This window comes from Chiloscyllium punctatum, chromosome 1 (assembly GCF_047496795.1).
Source record: "Chiloscyllium punctatum isolate Juve2018m chromosome 1, sChiPun1.3, whole genome shotgun sequence".
Taxonomy (NCBI): Eukaryota; Metazoa; Chordata; class Chondrichthyes; order Orectolobiformes; family Hemiscylliidae; genus Chiloscyllium; species Chiloscyllium punctatum.
In genome coordinates this window covers 129,106,632-129,130,644 of record NC_092739.1, presented here as the reverse complement: position 1 = coordinate 129,130,644, position 24,013 = coordinate 129,106,632, and the positions used below count along the sequence as shown (strand labels likewise).

At 38.6% G+C, this 24,013-nt stretch overlaps 1 protein-coding gene across 9 annotated transcripts in view; it reads right to left on the bottom strand.

The window, feature by feature from the left end:
* Positions 1-24,013, bottom strand: part of LOC140479798 (transcription factor 4-like) — a 607,832-nt gene that overhangs the window by 450,444 nt on the left and 133,375 nt on the right. For all 9 annotated transcript variants that reach the window (XM_072574019.1, XM_072573999.1, XM_072574047.1 and 6 more), the window contains 2 exons: positions 8,071-8,132; positions 120-219 (listed from right to left, as the gene is read on the bottom strand). In XM_072574019.1, coding sequence (XP_072430120.1) covers positions 120-219; positions 8,071-8,132 — 162 coding nt within the window. The remainder of the gene's footprint in view (positions 1-119; positions 220-8,070; positions 8,133-24,013) is intronic.

The following is a 24,013-nucleotide window of genomic DNA, read 5'->3' as shown; positions in this document are numbered from 1 at the left end:
TAATCTTTCAAACAAGTCTGCAGGTAGACACCAATAGCAGAAAACATCAAGTGCACTTATTCCACATTTGTAAAATTTGCAGCTTTGGTACAAACAGTGTGCACTATCATAGTACATACCTACAAGTCGGGAATTCATGAAGGAAGAGGAGGAAATGTTGTCATGCGATCCAAGGTCCCTGTTGGTCACTTGTTCATAGTGCACTCCATCACCATAGTTCTACAAACACATTAAAATAATACAAACATGATTCAACATTTTGGCAATTGCCAAACAATGTGTATCGTGTAAACATGACCTCTAAAAAAAAATTCAATGTAAAAGTGCCGTCAAACACCACACACTTGTTCTTGTATTTTAAATGTTTGATGGAAATGCAAGGGCATATGTAGCGAAGTTCCTGGCTCATCAAAATCACAACCAAATCATGCTGCAATAAAACATCGATTCAAATCAGATGCATAAAAAGCTCTGCGCTCAAACAGCTTACATCAATGTTATGTTATAGTTATATTACAATACTTTTGAGTGCCAAGATACCTGAAGAGAAGTTTCTCAGTGTCTCACCAGTGAAGGCAATATCAACAGCAACAAAAGCTGCTTGATCAATAATGCCACTCTCTGCTTGTTGGTCTGTACAGACCATCTGGATCATAGCAATTAATCTGCATGTAGAAGTTAAAGTTGTGATTTAGAATCTTCAAGTAACTGTGTATGCACAGCTTACTTTCCTTGATCAGCAATTTTTTACTGCCAAAAACCTTTCCGCCCGATCCATCCTCTAAAGAATGAAGCTTTCACAAGAGCATTTAGTTATTTTTACTCAACATTATCATGACTCAGGAGTAATGCAATGGATATCCTCATGATTCAACATTAGACACCACAGACAAGTACAATCCTATCTTAACCATTTCTTCCAGTGGCCAATAGGTAGTAATCTGAAAAGACAACACCAGCCAATGCCCCTTTCTTTACTACAGGGATTCTAAAGTTAGTTCCGATTCCTGCAAGATCTGGGAGCTTCGCACAGTAGACAATGAGTTTACCAAACATATCCATGAGAAGCATCACCTACTCACATTGCTGAAGCTCTTAGGACTTAGGACCTGAGAAGGAGATGGAGACAATTAGCCCCTCCACAGCAGGAAAGAAACCAGTTTCTGGACCAAGGTTTAAGAGGGTAAATTTAACAATGAGGGAGCAAATCACAGAGCAAGAAAGACGGACAATGATCCAAGATGGAGAGAAAGACAGGAACAGAAGCCAGAACAACGTTGGCACTCAACTGATTTCAAACCCTAGCTTCTAACAGGGTTAATGAGAATTCCGGACAGAGTCATTAAACAAATACCAAGGGCACTAACAAACAAGATGACACAAGGGACTATGGGTAGTGGATTATTAGCATCTCGAAATGTAACTGGATTAGGGAATTTAATAGCTTGGGGGCTCACTTGATCACTTACAGGCAAAATGATAATTCCATAGGTTATAAAATATCGGAATGGGAAAAGGCCATTCAGTCCCTTGAACAATTACAAACATTGTCATCTGTACAACAACTCCACTTATCCAGTTCTGTTGCATAAATCCCAATACTTCTCCCTAATAAAAAAAAACTAGCAATTTTTACAATCTTAAGACAACCTAGCTTTAACATCTAATTTGAAGGTGGGTGGGGGAGTAGCATTACATACTTCAACTAGTGTGTGTGAGTAGGAATGTTTCTTGGTTTTCACCCTATTACAGGCTAGTTCTAATTTTGAGACTATACATCTTATTCCGATTTACCTGATAAAAATAATTTGTTTTTTTTACAATTAATCTAACAAGTTTTTTTTTAATGTAAACATCCCCATTAGATCACCATTCAATCCTTTTTATGCAGGGGAATATAGGTCAAGTCAATGCAACGTGCATCATTTCACACTTTCGCCTTCAGTATTATTTTCGTGTATCCACACAGCCATCCTCCAAGAGCAACGTAACCTTTCAGAAGTGCTCAGAAAAATAAAATCACTGCACTCTAGATGGGGTCTAATCAAACCTTCATACATTTACAGTACAATGTGACTCCTTACGTACAAAATAAGGTTAACATTAGCATTGCAACTTTTGTGTCAGAATCTTTGTACACGGACACCCAACTCCCTTCCTACATTTTCTTTATTCATGTCCCCTCCAAAAATATTCCAATTTGTGTTTCTTGAATCCAAAGCAGATTATCTTAAATGTAGAATCATAGAATCCCTACAGTGCGGAAAGAGGCCATTCAGCCCAACCCTCCAAAGAGCCATGCAGACCCAACCCCCAGACCCCCACCTTAACACCCATCCCCCCACTCTATCCCCATAACCCTGCATTTACTATGGATAATCCACCTAATCTGCACATTTAATGGGGCAATTTAGCATGGCCAATCCATCTAACCATACATCTCTGGACTGAGAGGAAACCGGAGCATACAACAAAAACGCATTCACCCAAGGTTACATCCCCACAGTGGCACCCAATGACGATTTTACCATTTATTTAACCAGCCAATGTCTATTTATATTGTCTTTCCACACTTACTGTGGACCTTTCTCTTCTTCAAAGAGACACAACTAATTCAGATAGTTCCACGTCAGTTAGATTAACATCTGTCACAGGGAAACAGTTAAGTCATTAAGAACAGCACGGTGGCTCACTGGTTAGCACTGCTGCCTCACAGCACTCTTTGGAGGGTCAGTGTGGACTGGTTGGGCCGAAGGGCCTGTTTCCACAATCTAATCTAATCTAATCACTTATCAAGATAAAGAGAAATAGCTTTTAAAAGAATGACTATGCTTGCTAAAATACATAGCATTATTTGAGGAGGCAATAAACTTGGAAGATGGACAAAATGCAGTCAGTATACCGAACATGGGCTTTAGAAGTATGGTACTACATTCAAAATTGCTATACAAATGGAAGGCATAGAATTAGGCAAAAGGATAGCAAATGTGATTAAGTCAGAAAGCAGAAAGATTGATACAAGGGAATTTTCTTTTAAATCGTTAGAAATGGATAGTGGTGTTTAATTCTGGAATCACTTCTCACTAACTTGGAAATAGGCCAAAGGAAATTACATGAGAACTCGCTTACTAGACAGAAACAGGTGTGCTTAATCCTTTAGAAGACCAAAGGAAACTGCAACAGAAAATTGCTCTCTTAAGATAATGGGCTAAGAATGAAAGGCAGATTTGATTCTCATGAAGTGTCATGTATGAACATGTCAGTTAAAAAAAATAACAACAGTTATTACATACTGGATGAGAGCAGGGTCAGTGCAACGGAACAGCATTATAATTGACAGTAAAGGGTGTAAGTCAATTTGAAAAAATTGCGAAGGAATCTTTTTATGACAAGTGGTGCAAAAATTTTTTTTAAAGTCAAAAGGCATTAAGGATCTCAGTAGATTTTGTATGTTATTTGACTAAGCTCTACATGAAAAGGTAAGAGTGATAGAACCAGAAAGATATGGCACATAAGGAACTCATTCAGTTCATCATGTCTGTCTTTGGAGAGGATACAATGTAGCCTCATTAAGATGCTGTCTTACCATGACAAAAAAAAACAAAGGAGGAACTCATAAATTGCTCTATTAGAACTATGCAGATTATAGTATTTATAATTATGAAAGGATAAAGCTTAGGTTATAAAAGCTGAAGTATCAATATCGGAAATTGTGAAGTAATAGGAAAGGATTACTCAATGACCTTAATGGAAAGTTCTACTTCAGTCTAATACTTTTGCTTCATAATTATAGCCTATTAGCCTCAAAAGGTAGTCAAGTAGGGCATTACTAGTGGAGGTAGGTTACTATTGTAGAGAGAATTTAACAAAGCGCTTTTTCCAAGACTGGTAGTGGAATTCAAGATTATGAATGGTTAAGACAAATAGCAATACACTGCTTCCACTGATCAGTGAGACAATGACAGGAGAATACAATTTCTGAGACTATAAAGAAAGGACGATAGATCAGACATTTTTGTTCAAAGGGCAGTTAGAATGTGGAATTTTCTGCCACATTATAATTCAAAACAATTTAAGTATCTGGTTTCAAAGTGCATTACATAAATGTTTGCAAAAGAAGAATATTAAGTGCCTCCAGGTTTTTAAAAAAATGAAATTAGATGGTTGTCTCCTGTGGATAAAAATATTGGTGCACACTTGATAGATATAAAAGCCGTTTCATTTATGTCACATTCTATATGCGGGTGATTGTTGAAACATTGACAAGAGTCTAAGACTGAAACTTTTTGTACTCTAGCACATATATTGTAGGCATACATTTTCTAAGTATCAGAAGAAATGTTTCTTCAGTGCAAGTGTGCATCAGGGTTGTCTCTGAATGTGTGCAGTTATGCACAAGTAACACACAGGAACATATCAAAACAGGGAGAAAAAAAACTATAGCCAGGTCAGGTAGCATGTGTGGAGAGAAACATAATTAACACTTCAGGCCGATGACCTTTCATCAGTATAGTCTATCCCATTCTGCCCAAAAAACTTTCAATTACAAGTTCTCTAAACCAAAAAGAAATAAAATCTTATATTAGTCCAAATTGAAACATGTTGATAGCTTTCAATGTTCATTCTAGATGTCATTAAATGGCCCCATCTTTACTCAGAGAGTAGTAAGAGTAGTAAGGGTATGGAATGCTTTGCCTGCAACGGTAGTAGATTCGCCAAGTTTAAGTGCATTTAAGTTGCCATTGGACAGGCATATGGACGTATATGGAATAGTGTAGGTGGGATGGGCTTCAGATTAGTATGACAGGGCGGCGCAACATCGAGGGCTGAAGGGCCTGTACTGCACTGTAATGTTCTATGTTCTACATAAACAACCTTCCATTGTTCAATCAACTCCACTGGTTCACCACTACCTACTCTCGAACACATACTGATCCCTTTGTCCCAAACATGGTCTGATCGAGTAAAGCTTTTCAGAAATGTAATTAACACCCATTGGCTAATATTTGAAATCCAAACCCGATAATGCACAAACACACATCTTTCATCCACACACCATCTGACCTATTGAGTTTTACCAGTACTTTTCTAACCTGTATTTTTCTTGTTATTTCAGAATACCAGCAATTGCAATACTTTGCTTTGAAAAAGAACTACCCCACTGACCAATTCATTATGTTCTCAGATATTACACATGTTTTTATAATGCAGATTTCTGATGGCTTGCGATAATCTGATTCAATCAAGAGTTCTTTGCTAAAATAGAATCTAGATATTGGTCTGGCTTCTTGCAATCTTCTCTATATCCTGTCGTCTTCTCTTTCAAAACTATCAACTCCTCAAAAGACTCATCTTAGACATAATCACCAGTCTTTTGTTTTCTCTCCAACTCTTTGAAGAGGATGACTCCCTTAAATTCATGCCCAGCATTTTGCATTTAAACCAATCAAGTTTCAACCTGTCATGACAAGGAAATGGTTGCAATTGAACTCACAAGTGGCATGTCATGTGACTTCTTATTACAGTAATTTATCCTTTATCATCCTTCTATATATGCTGTTGACCACATCTTCTGCAAATAACTGTCCTCAGGGACGAAGCTATCTGAGAATGCTAGCTTCCTTCAAATAACCTGCTTAATAGCGTCCCAGCTTTATATCAAGGGTTCAGGATTTTTCTCCAGTGAGAAAGTATAGAGTGGGGATTTTTTTTTAAAAGTTTGAGATGATTTACTCAGCTTACAATTTTATTAACAAGCAATACACTAAGTAGATACAATGTTAAAAGCTACTAAAATTGTAATGCCAAATCTAAGATTCCAATTTGATGTTACTTATAACCATCCGGAAACAGTTAAGAGCAGCTAATAATAGAATATCTAACAATATCTACAAACAAAATAAACACCAATATTAAAAATTTAATGTTGTGCTTTACACATTTTGATCTTGTTTGGATCCCTCAGACTTTACAATTGTGCATGGTAACCCTTTGTATAGGTTTGTCTCATTTTCATGTTATGCTCTGTCATTTAAGGTTATTCCATAATTATTTGATAAATGTTCCTTTATGAATTTGCAAACTTTTAATGACATTTTATACTGTATGAAGATTCTCTCTCTTACTTATATTTTCAATCCTTACAGAACCCTTTGTAAAAGGTTTATCAATTAAAAAAAACTTTTCATTTCTGTTTTTATAAAAGTGATGTTTCACTTTGGTTTTGTAATAATAGTTATGTAATAAAAACCTTTGATATCCCTTATCATTTGGTTAATTCCAGTTTCCTCCTGTAGTTAATATATCTTCAGATCTATTGGTGATGCTGCCATGGCTCTTTGGAGGTCTTCTTTCTCAGTGAGTAAACAATTGTTTATGCTTTTTGTTGTCGCTGCGAAATACTAACTTAGTAAGGATGTGTGTGTTTGTCCCTTATCTCGTTCTATATCCACTTCCAGCTGGTTGCAATGGAGTCTTTCGTGGCTGAATCCTATATTAATCTTGATCTTCAATTTTTTTTTTCTTTAATAATTATGTCCTAACTAATTAGTTATTTCTCAAACCTTTAGCTCTAACTGGATAGCACTTACAGCCATATCTCTGTTCGATTAGCTCAGAGTCCTCTCCTTAGTGACTTCATACGAATATGTTAGATTCCACATGTACACAGGTGACACCAGCTCTTCCTTTTCACCATTTCAAGGGACAATTTAGTGTTCCATTGCTGTCAGTAAATGTACCCAGTATCCACTCAGACTAGCTGAAATTTCTTCTACTTGTAAGTTGCAAGAATGAAACAATGTGTCCTCATCACTAAGTTATCCTTCTTCCCAGCCACTAAGAAGTTTTGAACTTTTGCATACCAAGCAATTCATTTGACCCTCAGCTGAAAGGCAGCTATTCAATCATTAGTAAACATTCATTCATGCATTTGACATCTCCAGACCCGCTAAGAATTCTGTGTTCTTCAAACAGATCCCCAGTTTAACTTCACCCCATCACTGATGACCATGTTTTCAATCTTTTCCATAGAAACAACTTTTCCATCTTCATGATCCTCCAAAAAATCACATCATGTTATAGCCTTCTTTGGCCAAGTGTCTATTTCTAACTGATAAATTCTGTAAATTGCCTTGGAACATTTTCTGATGTTCAAGATGCCAAGATTTTTAACGAACATTTTGGTGACCCTGGGTTGAGAAAACTATGTCCTGGTGACACAGCATACAGTCATTTTAAATATTTTCCTACCAAATTGGCTTTCAAGAAAGTGGCACACACACAAAACAGAGCAATGGGAGTCATAGTCATAGAGATGTACAGCATGAAAACAGAACCTTCAGTCCAACCCGTCCACGCTGACCAGATATCCCAGCCCAACCTAGTCCCACCTGCTAGCACCCGGCCCATATCTCTCCAAACCCTCCCTATTCGTATACCCATCCAAATGTCTTTTAAATGTTGTAATTGGACCAGCCTCCACCACTTCCTCTGGCAGCTCATTCCATATACGCACCACCCTCTGAGTGAAAAAGTTGCCCCTTTGGTCCCTTTTATATCTTTCCCCTCTCACCCTAAACCTATGCCCTCTAGTTCTGGTCCCACGCTTCCCCCCCCCCACCCCCCCAACCTTACTAGCTTAAATCCTCCCAAGCAGCTCTAGCAAATCTCCCTGCCTGTATGTTCGTCCCCTTCCAATTTAGGTGCAAACCGTCCTTCTTGTACAGGTCACTTCTGCCCCAAAAGAGATTCCAAAGGTCCAAAAAATGTGATTCCTTCTCCCATACAGAATAGCACTCCTTATATTGAAGTAAAGATTTATATGTAATAATCCTTTGTTTATACGTAGCAACATGCAATGCATGCTTAGGGGCAAAGGTATGCATAAAAAGAACACCAATTTCACAACATCGTACAATACATTTTCGATTATCACCATCTTCAGTCATGTGTTTAAATTTTAAGTTTTATCGCCATAAATGATTCTTCAAAATAAAAATGACATTTCAATAACAGTAAGTTGCACACAAATTAGCATTGACTGTAAAATTATAGTCAACTGTTACTTACCCTGGATGGACTAGGCTGATCTCCTGCTCCCCAGGATCCAGAGTTTGTTCTGTCTTCCAGATCTAAGCACAAATGAAAACAAATGAGCCTGTTATCAGCCTGAATTGTAATCAATGTAGATATCCCCCAAAAGCTTTCTTTACATAACCACTAATTAATGCCCAATTTTATAGTTCAGGTATTTGTGAATAGAAAAGTTTATTTCAGTCAAATCTACGAGGCCACTGATTATCTTCAAACTGTTTTGTTTTTCAACTCACTTAGATTCTCTTTGATGCATAGCTTTCTATTATAGATGGCAATTAATTAACAAAAATGAAATCGCTGCATGTTTGTTTAGCAAAGACTGTTGCTCTCTACTTCAACTTTTCAAACTAAACACCAAAAAGGAATGCTGCTGCAAGTGCGCCATACACAAATTCCAGTTTGATCCATAGTCTATCACGTGGGGCCACATAAGTTTGCTTTGTGGCCCAGCCCGGTAAGGAAGGAATGCCTGTAAGAAATCCAGGTACCAAATGGCTTTGCTATTCAAAGCAAATGTTTGAAAAATAAGTGATAAGTGATAAGTCAGACTCAGCTATAATATGACTGAATAACCTGCCAATCCTGTAAAAGTTCAAATGAACTCATGACCACTTGAACAACCTACTATAGTAACTCACAAGCAAACAAGCAACAAAAATGAAAAACATCAACAAAGCAAGTTAATGACAAAAAAGGCGTGCAAAAATGCAAGGTACTGTCAAACAGATTACACAAGGGCAGTGAATATTTCTAGTAATTAATTGATCTACCCATATATAGCACTCAAAACAAGGGACATAGGAACTGAAAATTGCTAAAAAGGGAGGAAAATTCATTTCAAATTATCACTGGCAAAAAGCAGGAAACTGCTAGCCAGCAATAACAGAACAGGGATCTAGCATGAAGAAAACAAACTTGCATTTTTAAAGCATGTCATCATCGAGCTGTCACAAAGCACTTCAAAACAAAATGATTGCTGCACAGAACAATCCCACTGTGTTCTCTCAACAGAGCAAGTCTGAGCTGCTGACCGCTTCTTGCATTGTCACATTTTAATTCTAATTTTCAACATCTGCAATATTTTTGTTTTCTTTTCCCTCCATGACTTTGTTCATTGAGAGTTTAATCTTGATCAACTTCTGAATAGACTTGTGTGGGAGCATCTTATGACAAGGTTTCCTATCTCACCAGCCAGCAGTGAGCACATCTGCACTAATGTCCATTGGCTTACAGCTACTTTACTATCTAAGGAGCCTTAATTGTCTGGAAGTGGGATTTCCAAACCTCATCCAGAAGTATCCCATCTCTCGATATGCTTCATGCAGCAAATAATGCCCGAATGTTGTGTTGCCTACTTGATACCAAAGTTAAGGACATCTCTCAGGGCTGGAGAGGAACTTGGAGTGGGACAGGAAGGAGACAGTTGTCATTGTCCACATGGTTACCATGCAACAAGAAGCTTGTTCAAGGATTACGAGCAGCTCAAGGCTAAATTCAAAAGCAGAACCACAAAGGTAATAAACTCCAGATAACCAAATGAGCTACATTCAAGTTAGCAAAGGGGAAAGAAGACTGGAGAGGAATATGCATGACCCAAAGATTTGCCTGGGAGAAATTGATTCTAATTCATATGGCACAGGGACTAGCATTGGGGAGAAAGAAAACCGTTCCTTAGGGTCAGATTTCATTTGAACCACGCTGAGAGATCCAAATGCCGTCAGGAAATAAATTGTAGGATTTTGATTTAACAACACCAAGGTATTTCCAAATCAGGATGGTGAGTGGCTTGAAGGGAAACTTGCAGGTGGTGGTGTTCCTCGGTCTTTGAGATGGAAGTGGTCGTGCCTTTGGAGTGTGCTGTGTAAGAAGCGAATTCCTACAATGCCTCGTGTAGATATTCAGTAGCAGTGGTGTGAACTGTCAGTAGTGGAGGGAATGGATGCATTACCAATCAAGTGGCCTGTCCTGGATGGTGTCAAGTTTCTCAAGTGCTGTCAGAATTGCACTCATCCAGGCTAGTGGGCAGTATTCCATCACACTCCTTACTTTTGGCTTGTAGATTGTGGACAGGCCTTGAGGAGTCAGGAGGGAAATTACTGACTGCAAGATTCCTAGCCTCTGACCTGCTTTTGTAGCCGGAATATTTATGTGAAAAGTCAGGTCAGTTTCTGGTCAATGGCAAGCCCCAGAATGTTGACAGTGGGGTATTAAATAATGGTGACAGCACTGAATGCTAACAGGTGATGGTAAGGTTATTTCTTATTGGAGATGATGATTGCCTGCCATTTGTGGAGCACAAAATGTTATTTGCCACTTTTCAGCCCAAGCCTGGATATGGTCCAGATTTTGCTGTATTTGGATATGAACTGCCTCAATGATTCATTCGGCATCAGTCCATGAATAATCTTCGGCGAACACCTCCACTTCTGACATTGTGATGGAAGGAAGACTGTTGACGAAGCAGCTAAAGATGATAGTATCCTAGGTCCAATCTTGAGCAATTGCTGCAGAGATGTCCATAATTAAGGATCCTCTAGGGATCAGCAATCTCAACAAAGTAGATATTCAAATTTAGTTTGAGGGAGAGTAATTTGGGTCTACAACACGATGCTCAACTTAAATAGGGGCATTTACAAACGTATTGGGAAAGAGGTGTCTGCAGCAAGCCAAATATGAAGGGCAGCCAACATCAATAGAAACATACTCCAGCATAAATTGCATCTTGTTTACTCATTTATGGGATGTAGATTTCACAGGCTAAGCCAGCATTTATTGGTCATCATTAACTGCCCTTGATAAAACGGTCATCACGGAATTGTTATGGCACAGAAGGAAGCCAGTCAGCCTATCGTGTACCATCGCTTCAATGAGCATCATTACCTAGTGCCAATCTCTGTTTCTTCCCTACATCCAATCATCCAGTGCTCTTGAATGCCTCAGTTGAGCCTGGCTTCACCACATTTCCAGGTCATGCATTCTATTCTTTTAAACATTGGCAACATGGAGAAGGATTTATTCCCCTCTATTCAGCATTGCTTCTTTAGCATATCATTTTAAATCTGTCTTCTTGTCTTTGTTCTTTACAGAAAGATGAACAGCTTCACCCTATTTACCTATTCAGCCTGTTCATAAGCCTGAAAACCTCTAGAAATAATCCCATGTCAGTCTTCTTCATGAGCTACTTATTTGAACTGCTGCGGCCCTTAGTGTGCAGCAACAGTTACAATGCTGTTAGGAATGAGTCCTAGGATTATAACAATAACAAGTAAGAAAAGCTGATAAGGATTTGCCATTGTCAATACCGGTTAGTCCAACTAGTACCATTCCTGTGCTTAGACTTTGTTGCAGTCAAGCGTGGCCATTTCAGTGACAACTGATAAAGAGCAATGGGACTGTATGCATGTGTGTGTGTATATAATTTAAAAATATATATACTATTGACCAATTCAGACCAGGCAAGTTTGGCAGATGATTTACTTCCTTAAAAAAAATACAAGGGACCAGATGATTTTTGGAAATTTATACTGGAAAAGAAAAAGAAAAATCACAAGACTTGTTGGAAACAGCAAGGTGGTGGTAATTTCAAAGAGGCATCATAAGCATGATGGCCCCTCTCTGTGCTGTACAATTGTAGGGGCTATAATTCTTGGACCATGAGAGGAAAAGGAAAAATGTAAAATTGTAATATAACAGTGGGACAATAGAAAAGGCATATTCTTTATGAAAAAGCTCCTTCCAAAATGCTGCAATGCCTACATTTCATAGAAACATTTCAGTCATTTATTTTCCATCAATGAAATATTGTTGAGCTTATTATTCTTACTGTTGCAGAAAAAGAATCAATTAACAATTTTCAGGAATATAACTGCATCATACAGTATAAGATTAACTCATTCTTGTTCAAGTCAAAAGGTAGTAGGCTTAAGCAACACTCCAGCACTCAAGAACATAATCTAAGTTGACATATGACTATGAGCTGTAATGCAGAGTGTCATATTTTGGCTAGGACTTCAACACCAAGTGTCTTCTATGTTCAAGATTAGATAATGAAGGTTCCACGGTACTCTTCAAAGTTAAGTTGTGACTTTTTAGTGTTCTAAACACTGCCGACAATCAATGCCGACTGAAACAGATTAACTAGTCATTTATTTATTGTTATTTGTTAGACTTTGGTACGGTCAGATTGTAACCATATAAACATATCAAAAGTAGTTTATTACAAGGCATATCAGGACATTCTAAGAACATGCATAGGTAGTGTAGTCATTCTTAAATACAAGAGCTATACCTGAATAAATTCAGTTCAGTTACTCCAATTATTGGTTTGAATTTAATGTAAAGAGCATAAGGCGATAATCTAAATTGACATTACATTGTACTATAGTATAGTATAGTACACTATACAGAGAGGCTTTGAATCAGTCATTAAACCAAAATTGATGCGACTGTTCTGGTGGTTCATGGCAAAATCAGAAAAGGGCAGCATGTTCCTTTGTTAGGCACCCAACTTTATTCTCTCAACTGATATCATAATGCTCATTTATCTTGCTGCTGCTTTACTGTATGTTGCTGTGCAAGATAGTTTCTATTTTTGTCTAGGATTGCAACTCAAAGTAATCCATCATATGGCAAAGAAACTTTCAGCACAGGCAAGATACCATACAGTACATCAAGACCATACATGTGAAGTGACTTCTATATATTTAATTAAAACTCATGAATCAGAAATATCGACCAACTTCTATTACTTAGCCAGAGGTAGTGAGTAACAGATTCCAATGTTCGACAAAATTAGTTCAAGAAACAGTCATGAATTCACTGCTGCATCACAGCACTAAAGACATGGCTGACCAGTTCACTACCAGTTTCAGCCAGTACTGCCAAGTGAATAATCCTTAGCAGCACTCTGCTCAAGGTCACAAATGTTCATCTTCAAGTCAATTTGGAGTCACTTTTTATGACACCAACATAAGGATGGGTGCAGTACTTGACACAGTAAAGGCTATAAATCCCAAACATATCTAGGATTGCAATTCAAAGTAATCCATCATATGGCAAAGAAACTTTCAGCACAGGAAAGATATCATACAGTCCATCAAGACCATACATGTGAAGTGACTTCTATATATTTAATTAAAACTCATGAATCAGAAATATCGACCAACTTCTATTACTTAGCTAGAGGTAGTGAGTAACAGATTCCAATGTTCTACAAAATTATGGGTGCTATGCTGAAGATTTGTCTTGCATAAATAGTTATGCCCTCTGCTAAACTTATCCAGTATAGCTACTATCCTGGATAGTGAAGATGTTGGGAATATGCTTCCAATTGGTAGGAGAGATTAAGACCTGAGGACACAGCTTTAGAGTAAAGGGAAGAACTTTAAGCTAGTGTAGTGAATCTATGGAATTCACTGCCACAGAAGGCTGTGGGAGCCCAGTCATTGAGTATATTTAAGACTGAGATAGATAGGTTTTTGATTGTCAAGAGGATCAATGGTTTCAGGGAAAAGGCAGGAGAATGGGGATGAGAAACTTATCAGCCATGATTGAACGGCAGAGCAGACTTGATGGGCTGAATGGCTTAATTTCTGCTCCTGTCTTACGATCTTATGGCACCTCCTTGGTAATGTAGGGAAATACCCAGGCATATCTTGCCCTCAAAAAGCATAACATATCCAATCCTCCAAAGACCACTTCAATTACCTTTAAAACATCAAAACAACAGAAGAATTTACCAACGGTGCTATGAAATGACATTTAATGACCAATAACCTGTCCATCAACAAACTGTGTTCAACCTGAGCCATTCAGCTCCAGACCTCATTTGAACCTTAGTGAAGGGATTTTCTTGAGGACAGGTTGAGTACATTGGGCTTGTACTCACTGGAGTTGAGAAGAATGAGAGGTGACCAAACTAAAACACACAAGATTACTGCAGCTCTTGGTAGGGTATTTGCTGAAGGTTGTTTCTCCTTGTAAGTGTCTAGGACCAGACAGCACAATCTCAGAAGAAGGGATCACCCCATTTTAGACAGAGATGAGGAGCTTTTTTTTTCCTCAGAGGCTGCAGACCACAGAATTCTCGACTGCAGATGGCTGGTGAGACTGCCTTGTTAAGTATATTCAAGACTAGATAGCCTGAATTTTAATCCTTAAATAAAATCAGAGGGTATAAGAATAAGATGGGAAAGTGGAGTTGAAAATGATCATATTGGCCATGATCTTTCTGACTCACACAACAAAGCTTATGGGTTGAAAGACCTTCTTCTGATTCTACATCACATGGTCACAAGAGCTAATTTCCAGCATTGAGGGGGTGAATGACTTAACCTTGATAGCAACACTTGACAGCATGTGCAGCCAAGGTATCCAAATAGAGCTGAAGTCACGCAGGGAAGTGGGGAAACACCAGCTTCAGTTTTGCCGGAGGAACATTGTAAACATGTCTTTCAGTTACGAAAACAGAGTTCCTGAGGGAAGCCTCCAAAACTTAACCATCTTGGAAATACTTCTCTGTTGTAAAAATGTGGGACATTTGCTGATGTTTTCAAAGTGCTTAGCTCCATTCACAATTCCTCGAGTAACATTGATAACATAGGAATTCATTCAATTTTTCTACTTTTAATGTCTCAGCTAACCTCAATTTACCGACATTTAATATTCAGACACTCCTAAACAATTTCACACCTTGCACAGCACTATTCATGTTATACACAATAGAATTCTGAATATAGAAGAACGTATTGTGAACATGATTAGAGACCTTTATTTGTGACAAATCTGTCATATCCAGCCTGTGAATCTAACAATTTAAACTTTCAAAAATTCTTGGGATCTCGTTTACTATTCAGTATATTTTTTTCAAAATACTGCAGATTAAAAACATCCAAAATGTTAACAGAAAATGTGAGGCACAGAGCAAGTCAGATAGCATCTGAAACACAGGTTAATGTTTTAGTTGAACCTTTCAATAGACAATGCAAACAGGGATTGACTACACACATTAAAATACATGCCTCTGGGGTAATTACCCTGCAACATATTTACTTTTCTCTTTTCATTATGACCACAAAAGAACATCAGTCAGGAAGAACCCTTTATGAGAGTTTAACTCTCTAAAGGGTCGACCCAAAATTTAGTCAAATACAGCCTAATTCACCTGCTAGCTCGCTATGTGCTTCCAGTATTCATATTTTCTTTTCTCAAAGTAATTCATAACCTCTTTATATTGAGCGACATGTCTTCAGATTAAATTCCACAGTATTTCAGTAACAGTTGACAAATGCTGTGCAAAACTGGAAAACATGTTCAAATATTGTTTTAAATGCAGGCAATTTTGTCAATTTGTTGCATTCTTGGTTGGAAATTTAGGTTACTTATAATCATGACAACATTTTTGATCTTAGAGAGAGTTGAACTTCACAATGTTAGGTCAAGATGACCATATGTACATTCATTCAAAATGCCACGTGCACACTGCCAGAGCTTCATCAAACACCAGGTTATAGTTCACCAGGATTATTTGAAATCACAAGCTTTTACAGCATAGCCCCTTTGTCAGGTGACGTGAGAGGAAAGCACACAGAACACAGAATTTCTGGCTGGACAGATCAAAAGATTATACAAATGGGGTGAGTAGAGTGCTAAATAATAAGTCTCTGCAGGTGACAAAGAATGTTCGACAGCGTGAGTCATGTGTCAATAGCTTAATAACATCTGAAGGGACAGCCTATAATCTGATTAAATCAGGCTGAGAGATACTACAAAAAAAATTAAAAATAAGGTGGTGCTGGAGACAAACCAAATGACTGGAATAACATGGAACAAAAACGGAAGATGCTAGAAAAGCCTAGCAGGTCTGGCAGCATCTGTGAAGAAAAACCAGAAGTAATGTTTTGGGCCCAGTGACCCTTCCTCTGGTCTCTGGGGAAATGAGGAAGCTGGATTGTTTCAGAGAACACCTCTGGGACACCCGCACCCACTGCCCCATGGCTGAACATTTCAACTCCCTCTCCACTCTGTCAAGGACACACAGATCCTGGGCATCCACCATCGCCAAAGTATTATCACTCTACGCCTAAAGGAAGAACACCTCATATTCCACCTTGGGACCCTGCAACCACATGGGATAAACGTATATTTCAACAGCTTCCTCATTTCCTTTCCCCCAATATTATCCCACACACAAGCAGCCTTCCAAAAACACATAATAACTTCCCGTAATGCAAGAGGTGAACATTAAAAGTCTTAAAACAATTCCTATGTAGAGAAGTTGCTTTAATCCATTAAACCAACATCAAGGTTTAAATAAATGGTGACTACACTTCATTTGGGGCACTGTGCGAAGTTTCAGCTGTGCTATCAATGAATGGTGCCACGAAACCTGCTGCAACTATAGGATTGTAAGGACTCTGAAACTTTTGTAATGTTTGTATGAAACTCCTCTGTGCATTAACTATTTTATGTAAACAGACTAACAAACGTGGCAAAATAAATCAAAATTCATACCAATGTAAACAATTCAGATTAAATTTTACTTCAAATTTAATTAAGCAAAACCATTGCAATTTTTTTTTTGCAAAAGCTCTAACGGTCTGAGTATTTCAAATGCACCTTTTGTAAGTTTGGAAAATTCACCACTTACCAGAGAGAAACAGATTTGCTGCCCAACGCTTCCAGTTTAGTCAAATAAATAGCATCAAGTACATTAAAACTGAAAATTTAGTCCGATTTTAAGAGCACGATGTTCGGCACAACATCGTGGGCCGAAGGGCCTGTTCTGTGCTGTATTGTTCTATGTTCTATGTTCTATGTTCATTGTTTCTGATTTTTTTTGCGGGGGGGTAAGAAAAGCCAGATGATTGTGCTGAGACATGCAGGAGGAAAACTAGTGCCCCATTCTTTTTCACACTCAACTCTTCTTGTTAAAAGTCATGATTTGGAGATGCCGGCGTTGGATTGGGGTGTACAAAGTTAAAAATCACATAATACCAGGTTGTTGTGTGATTGTTAACTTCTTGTTAAAAAAACTTTTCATGTTGAGGATGGCATCAAACTGAAGTGATTTCTCCCTTATCACATTATCAGATAAGCTGACATTTGCTCTTTAAGCTCATTTTAAACACATTGGTGAGATACTAAAGGGCTGCCGACACACACAGAATGACACATCTTCACAGGAGGAAGGAGGTGAGCAAAGGGGAGATAATGCTCTGCACGTGAATAAGTCTATTAGGGATGAGAGAGGAAAAACGTATTATCATTGGTATTTGAGAACACGAGGAACAGCAAGCATGAAGATCGCACTTTGAAATGAGAAAAGATGAAAAGTAACCACAGCACAATCATTACAAATCTAACAGATCTAATGGGTTATAGATTGAGTTGGAACTATTCTAACAAAGTCTTATATTTCACAACCTAATCAAGAATGAAGTTTTGCAAAGGAACTCAAAATCATCATATATACTTATATATACTTAATAAAATCGACAACACTAAGTCTCCATCATAGCATTTATGCAAAAAGGTGAAAATGCATCACATAAACATGTGCTCTGGTGTATGTCAGTGTTGTTTAATTGGGTTAAGTTGATAGTCATGGTTATTTGTTCCATTATAATCATATTTAACAAGGTTGACATAAAACTGCAATACACATTAGCAGAGTAACAGACGCAGTTGCTAAGATGTTGTATGTTGATGAGTACAGAATTTCCAGGTCTAACAGATGATTTCAGAATATGAATGACTATTGTGTCCATTCTTGACACTTGAGTAAAATACAATTTATGCAAGTGTATACAGTAATCACAATTTAAAGACAAGGCCTATGCTGAAAAAAAAGCAAAATAAGAGAACATGTTTAATCACATAAAACCATAAGGAAGACTCGCATTCTTAAAAGTTAAAAATCACAACACCAGATTATATTCCAACAGGTTTATTTGGAAGCACTAGCTTTCAGAGCTGCTCCTTCATCAGGTGGTTGTGGAGTATCAGATCATGATCACAGAATTTATAGCCAAAGGAATCCAGTTTCATGGAGATGTGATACATTAAACAATTTTAGATTAAATCTTCATCTTTAACTGAAGATTTCATCGAAAATGGTTTCATATATCACATCTCCGTGACACTAGACTCCTTTGGCTATAAATTCTGTAAGCACGATCTTATATTCCACCACCACCTGATGAAGGAGTGGCACACTGAAAGCTGTACTTGCAAATAAACCTACTGGACTATAAACCGGGTGTTGTGTGATTTTTAACTTTGTCCACCCCACTCCAACACTGGCACCTCCAAGTCATTCTTATAAGACCATTATTTCTCATAAATGATGCCTATGAAAAAGCCACAAGGCAACTGATCCCAAAAAGGTAAAAGGAACAGTTGATTTTAACCGTGGCATTATAAAGCCAGTTAAAATACAAAGGAAGTGTCATAAACCTGAAATTGTCACAACAGATTATTTTGTTTTATCAGACATCACAACATTGGAAAAAGGGTATTAAATTTAGTGCCCATGGATCTATTCTGGGACCATGTCTGCTCTCACCTCTGCAAATTCACAGCTTGTATTGAATTATCTAATCATCTGGAAGAGTACTAATGTCTCAAGTTGTGGAAGCTAATTTACTAATAACTTATCTGCTTTCTTCCCCCTTTAGCATGTGAGTTCCTTCAATATAATATCCCCCGTCCTCCGGAATCCTAGCAGTAATCATCTTCCCATCTTTCACAACCCTGCCCAAACACAATACATACATACACAATACATTTACTTCCCAACCTCTTTCCCTCTTCTCATAAAGCTGCACCACTTCACAGCCAGTGAAGCAGCAATTGCTGTTTTGAACAGTAATGTAGATATCAGGAAATATTTATTTGTTAAAGATAATGCACAGCCAAAATGGATGGTCATGGGCTAAATTAATTTCATACATGCCAGGATACCAGGATTATTAAAGAACTACTTTATTTCAATGGGAAGTTGGCATTATGAAAGAAGATGATCAAATATTGAATTTTCATTGGTTCAGAAACTCAAAATTAAACTGGCAAATTTTAAACAGTGAAATACACACAGAGCTAGACAGGAGAAAAAGGTCAAAAATGAGATAGGACTTAATTTTATCAAATAGTGGGGCAGGCTGAAGGGGCTGAATGGCCTACTCCCACTCCTTACTTGGGGAAAGGGGAAATGATGGTGCAGCAGTGGATTAGAAATCAAGCAGCCCAGGTTACACTATAGCCCAGTTAGACTGACATTGATCATGGGGAAGTTTATAAGTCAGAGTCCTACAGCACGACGACAGGCCCTTTGGCCCAAACTGGCCCATGCCAACCAAAATATCCATCCACATTTCACTACACTTGGCCAATATCCTTCAAAACTTTTCCGATCCATGTATTTGTCCAAATGCCTTTTAAAGGCTGTTCATGTACCCACCTCAACCACTTCCTCTGGCAGCTTATTCCATATGCGTACCACCCTGTGTGAGAAAAAGTTACCCCTCAGGTTACCATTTATTCTTTGCTCTCTTAACTTAAACTGATGCCCTCTGGTCCTCGATTCCCCAACCCTGGGGAAAAGACTGAATGCATTCATCCTATCCATGATCTTAAACACTTGTATAAGAAGGTGTTAGAAGAGAACGTTAAAGAGGTTATAGCTGGGCACTTGGAAAAACTCAAGGTCATTACAAAGAGTCAGACTGGTTTCATCAAAGGTAAATCATGTTTAATAAATTTATTAGACTTGAAGGAATAACATGATCTATGAATAAAGGCCAGACTGTACACTTATACTACTGCAACTAGATTTCCAAAAGGCATTTGACAAGGTATCACAAAAAAGGTTATTGGAAAAAATAAAAGCCCAGTGTTATAGGAGGTAACATTAGCAGGTACAGAATATTGGCTGTCCAGCTGAAAACAGAGTGAATGCATGTATAAATGACAGCGGAGCGGAAAGAAGCATGGTAGCTAAATTTGAAGATTACACAAATAGGGCAGTATGTTGTAAGATGGTAAAAAGAGTTTGCAGATTGAAATAGATAGGTTGATAAATGAGTGGACAAAAATCTGTCAAATAGAATGCAAAATGGAAAAATGTCAAATTGTTGGAGAAAAAAAAGCCTATTATTTAAACAGAGAACAACTGTGAAATTCCAAGATACTGAGGTATTGTAGTGCACAAATCACAAAAGGTTGGTACGCAGTTACGTACAATTATGAAGACTAATTGGAAGCTATTCTTGATCACAGGTGATTTGATGTTTCTCTTGTGGAAGGATCGAGAACTATTTACAAATAAGGAGTCATTCCATCAAGATTGATAGAAAGGAGATTTTTTTTGCACAGATAGAGACACTTTGGAAGCAGAGCGTGAATATTTTTAAGGTAAAGGCAGATAGATTCCTGATAATCAAGGGTGATGAAGGCTTATTGGAGATAAGGAGAAATGTAGAATAATCAGATCAACAATGATCTGATCAAATGGCACAGAAGGATCAAGAGACAGAGTGGCCTACTACCCTCCTAATGTGTAGGTACGTTCATCTGAAAAAGAATTATAAACCTTTTACCATAATATCATTTGGAAGAATTCAAATTTACTTTCAGATTACCTGGACAAACTACTTCAAGTTGTACCATCTATAAGATACACCACAGAAATTCAACAAGGCTCCTCCAACAGCACCTTCTAAACCCACAACCACTTCCAACTAGAAGGAAAATGACAGCAGGTTCATGGGACCACCACCAATCCTCCCAACACCTTGACTTGGAAATTCATCACCATTCCATTTACTGGGTCAAATCCTGGAATATGCTCTTGAGCAGCATTCTAAGTTAAGCAAAAACATATAGATGACACCAGTTCAAGGAAGCCACTCACCACTGCCTTCTCGAGGGCAATTAGAGATGGCCAATAAATGTTGGCCAAGCCAGTCACACACACAGTGCCCAGCTACATTCATAACCTGCATCACAAAATTACTTCAGTGTATAGCTGTCAAGTTTAATTATTTTAAAGTTCCTTTTAGAATTTGAAGTTTCTACTTCTTTTATAAAAAATATAATTTTGGAATCTAAGTACAAGAACAAAGAACAAAGAAAATTTACAGCCCAGGAACAGGCCCTTCAGCCCTTCAAGTCTGAGCCGACCCAAATGTACTGAATAAGAAGAGCAACCAAATTAATCTTTGAAATATACAACACTGCTTAGCTCCTTGCTGGCTGAATTCATAAGTTTAATACCAATTGAGATACTGACTAATATGCTAACAAAAAAATTGCAGGTTATGCACAGAGATTTAACTCAATGGCCATGGATAACTAGCATGCCAAATTGCCATTGCCAACTTCTAACTTCTACTTCTTTTCCAATAACAATGCACCCTTTTTTCCATAAGAAACTAAAAACTGCCATTTATTTAATACCTCTTTCAAAATCATGGAGGTCCCTAAGGACTTTGCAGTCAATGAAGCACTTTTGAAATATATTCACTCCTGCAATATAGGAAACGTGGCAGCCAATTTGCACATAGCATGATCCCACAAACAACGTGATAACACAGTGGCACAGTGGTTAGCACTGCTGCCTCACAGCACCAGAGACCTGGGTTCAATTCCCACCTCAGGCAACTGTCTGTGTCAAGTTTGCACATTCTCCCCGTGTCTGCGTGGGTTTCCTCCAGGTGCTTCAGTTTCCTCCCACAGTCCAAAATCGCGCAAGTTAGGTGAATTGGCCATGATAAATTGTCCGTAGTGTTCGGTGAAGGGGTAAATATAGGGGAATGGGTCTGGGTGGGTTGCTCTTTGAAGTGTTGGTGTGGACTTGTTGGGCCGAAGGGCCTGTTTCCACACTAAGTAATCTAATCTAGATAATTTATTTTTAAGAAAAGCTAAGGGATAAATATTGGTGTAGTACCAGAGTGAACTCACCAGCTCTTTTCAAAAATAATACCATTAGACATTTAAAGCCCAGCCAAGAGGCCAGGATGGGAATAAAGTACACTTTAGTTTTATTGTAATGCAGAACAATTAACGGTGCAGCATGCCCACTGGATAAGACAGGAACTTCAGTATTGTGTTTCAGTCTCCAAAATGCCAACAGAACTGCAACACTGAGAAACATTTAATATAATCCAGCAGGGGTTCAGGGATGATGAGATATTTTAATAAAATGTAGAAACAGTAACAGAGGACTAGAACAGATAGAGTTAGAAATAATAAAGAATTTAGTAAGATCATAGAAAATAATTAGGTTGACCTGTGTACTCATGTGCGCATATGCTCACACTCACTCACATGTGCGTGTTAACTCCTTGGGCTCTTTCTCCTGTGCACCCACATGACTAAGCACATGTGATGGTGGGGTACATACATTTGCTTGCATGCATGTTCATGCATTCGTCTGTGCATAGAAAGAGTGGGTCTGGAGTGGCTCTGCAGCAGGAGATGCAATAGTATCTACATATTATTGCTGCTAGGTGGATTGGAGGCACACAGTGAACTCACACCAAGTACCCCTTGCCTGGATCCAACAGGTCCCCAAGGGAGGATTAGCAACAGCCAAGCTCCCAGCAATTTCACAAGGAAACATCCAGAGATGCCCTGGTCTTTCACCTTCCCTCTGCCAGCCACTCCACTGCCCGCAAAAGCTGCAGCAAAGGAAAATACACCTAGACAAGGCACTGTAGGTGCCTCCATGTCTAAAGCCTATCATCTTCCAAATCACCAGGATGTACCAGTCAGCCCCAGCTTCAGATCTTGGAGCAGGACCCGACAGCATGGAAAAGAAAACCTTGTGATGGCCATGTGACATGTTCACGCAATAGACTTCTGGAACGATATATTCACATGTACTGTTCAAGCATTAGTCTAACTATACCAACAGAAGGTTATAGGAGGTGGAAGTTGTAGAACATCTTCCACTTTATTTACTCATAGGACATAGGTGTCGCCGACTGGCCAGCATGCATTACCAGTCCTGATTTCCCCTGGAGAAAGTGATGGTGAGCTGCCATTTTGAACTGCTGCAGTCCATGTGCTGTAGGTTGACCCACAAAGCCCTGAGGGAGAGATTCCAGGAGTGAAGGAACGGAGATATATTTTCAAGTACTATTGCCAGAATATTGTCAGGACCCATAGCCTTGGCAGTATCACAGGCCTTGAACTATTTTTGGTGTCATATGGAGTGAATCAAACTGGCTAAAGCCTAGTGTCTATAATGCTGGGAACCACTGGAGGAGGCAGAGATGAATCAGCCACTCGGCATTTCTGGCTGAAGATTGCTGCGCATGCTTCAGCCTTATCTACTACATTGATCTATTGGGCTCTTCCATCATTGAGGACAGGGATATCTGCTAAGGCTCCTCCTCCAGTGCTCAATTGTCCACCACCATTCACGACTGAATGTGGCAGGATTGCAGCGCTTAGATCTGATCCATTAATTCTGGGAATGCTTAGCTCTATCACTTGCTGCTCATGCTGTTTGGCATGCATGTCATCCTGTTTGGTGTCTTCACCAGGTTGACACCTTTTCTTTACAATTTACCAGGTGCTACCCCTCGCATACCCTCTTGCACTCTCCACTGAAGCAGGGTGATCGCTTAGATTGACGATGACAATTGAGTGGTGGATATCCAGGCCATGAGGTTGTAGATGTGGGGTACAATTCTGCTGCTGTTGATGGCCCACAGTGCCTCATGGATGCCCAATCTTGACTTACTAGATTACTTCAGTTCAGCACAGTAATAATGCCATACTACACAAAGGTAGGAATTCAACTCCACGAGGACTGTGTGGTGATTATCATTACCAATACTGTCACATAGCTGGCAGATTGAGAAGGATGAGGGGTCAAGTATACTGGTTGACCATCGCTAATCTGATACTA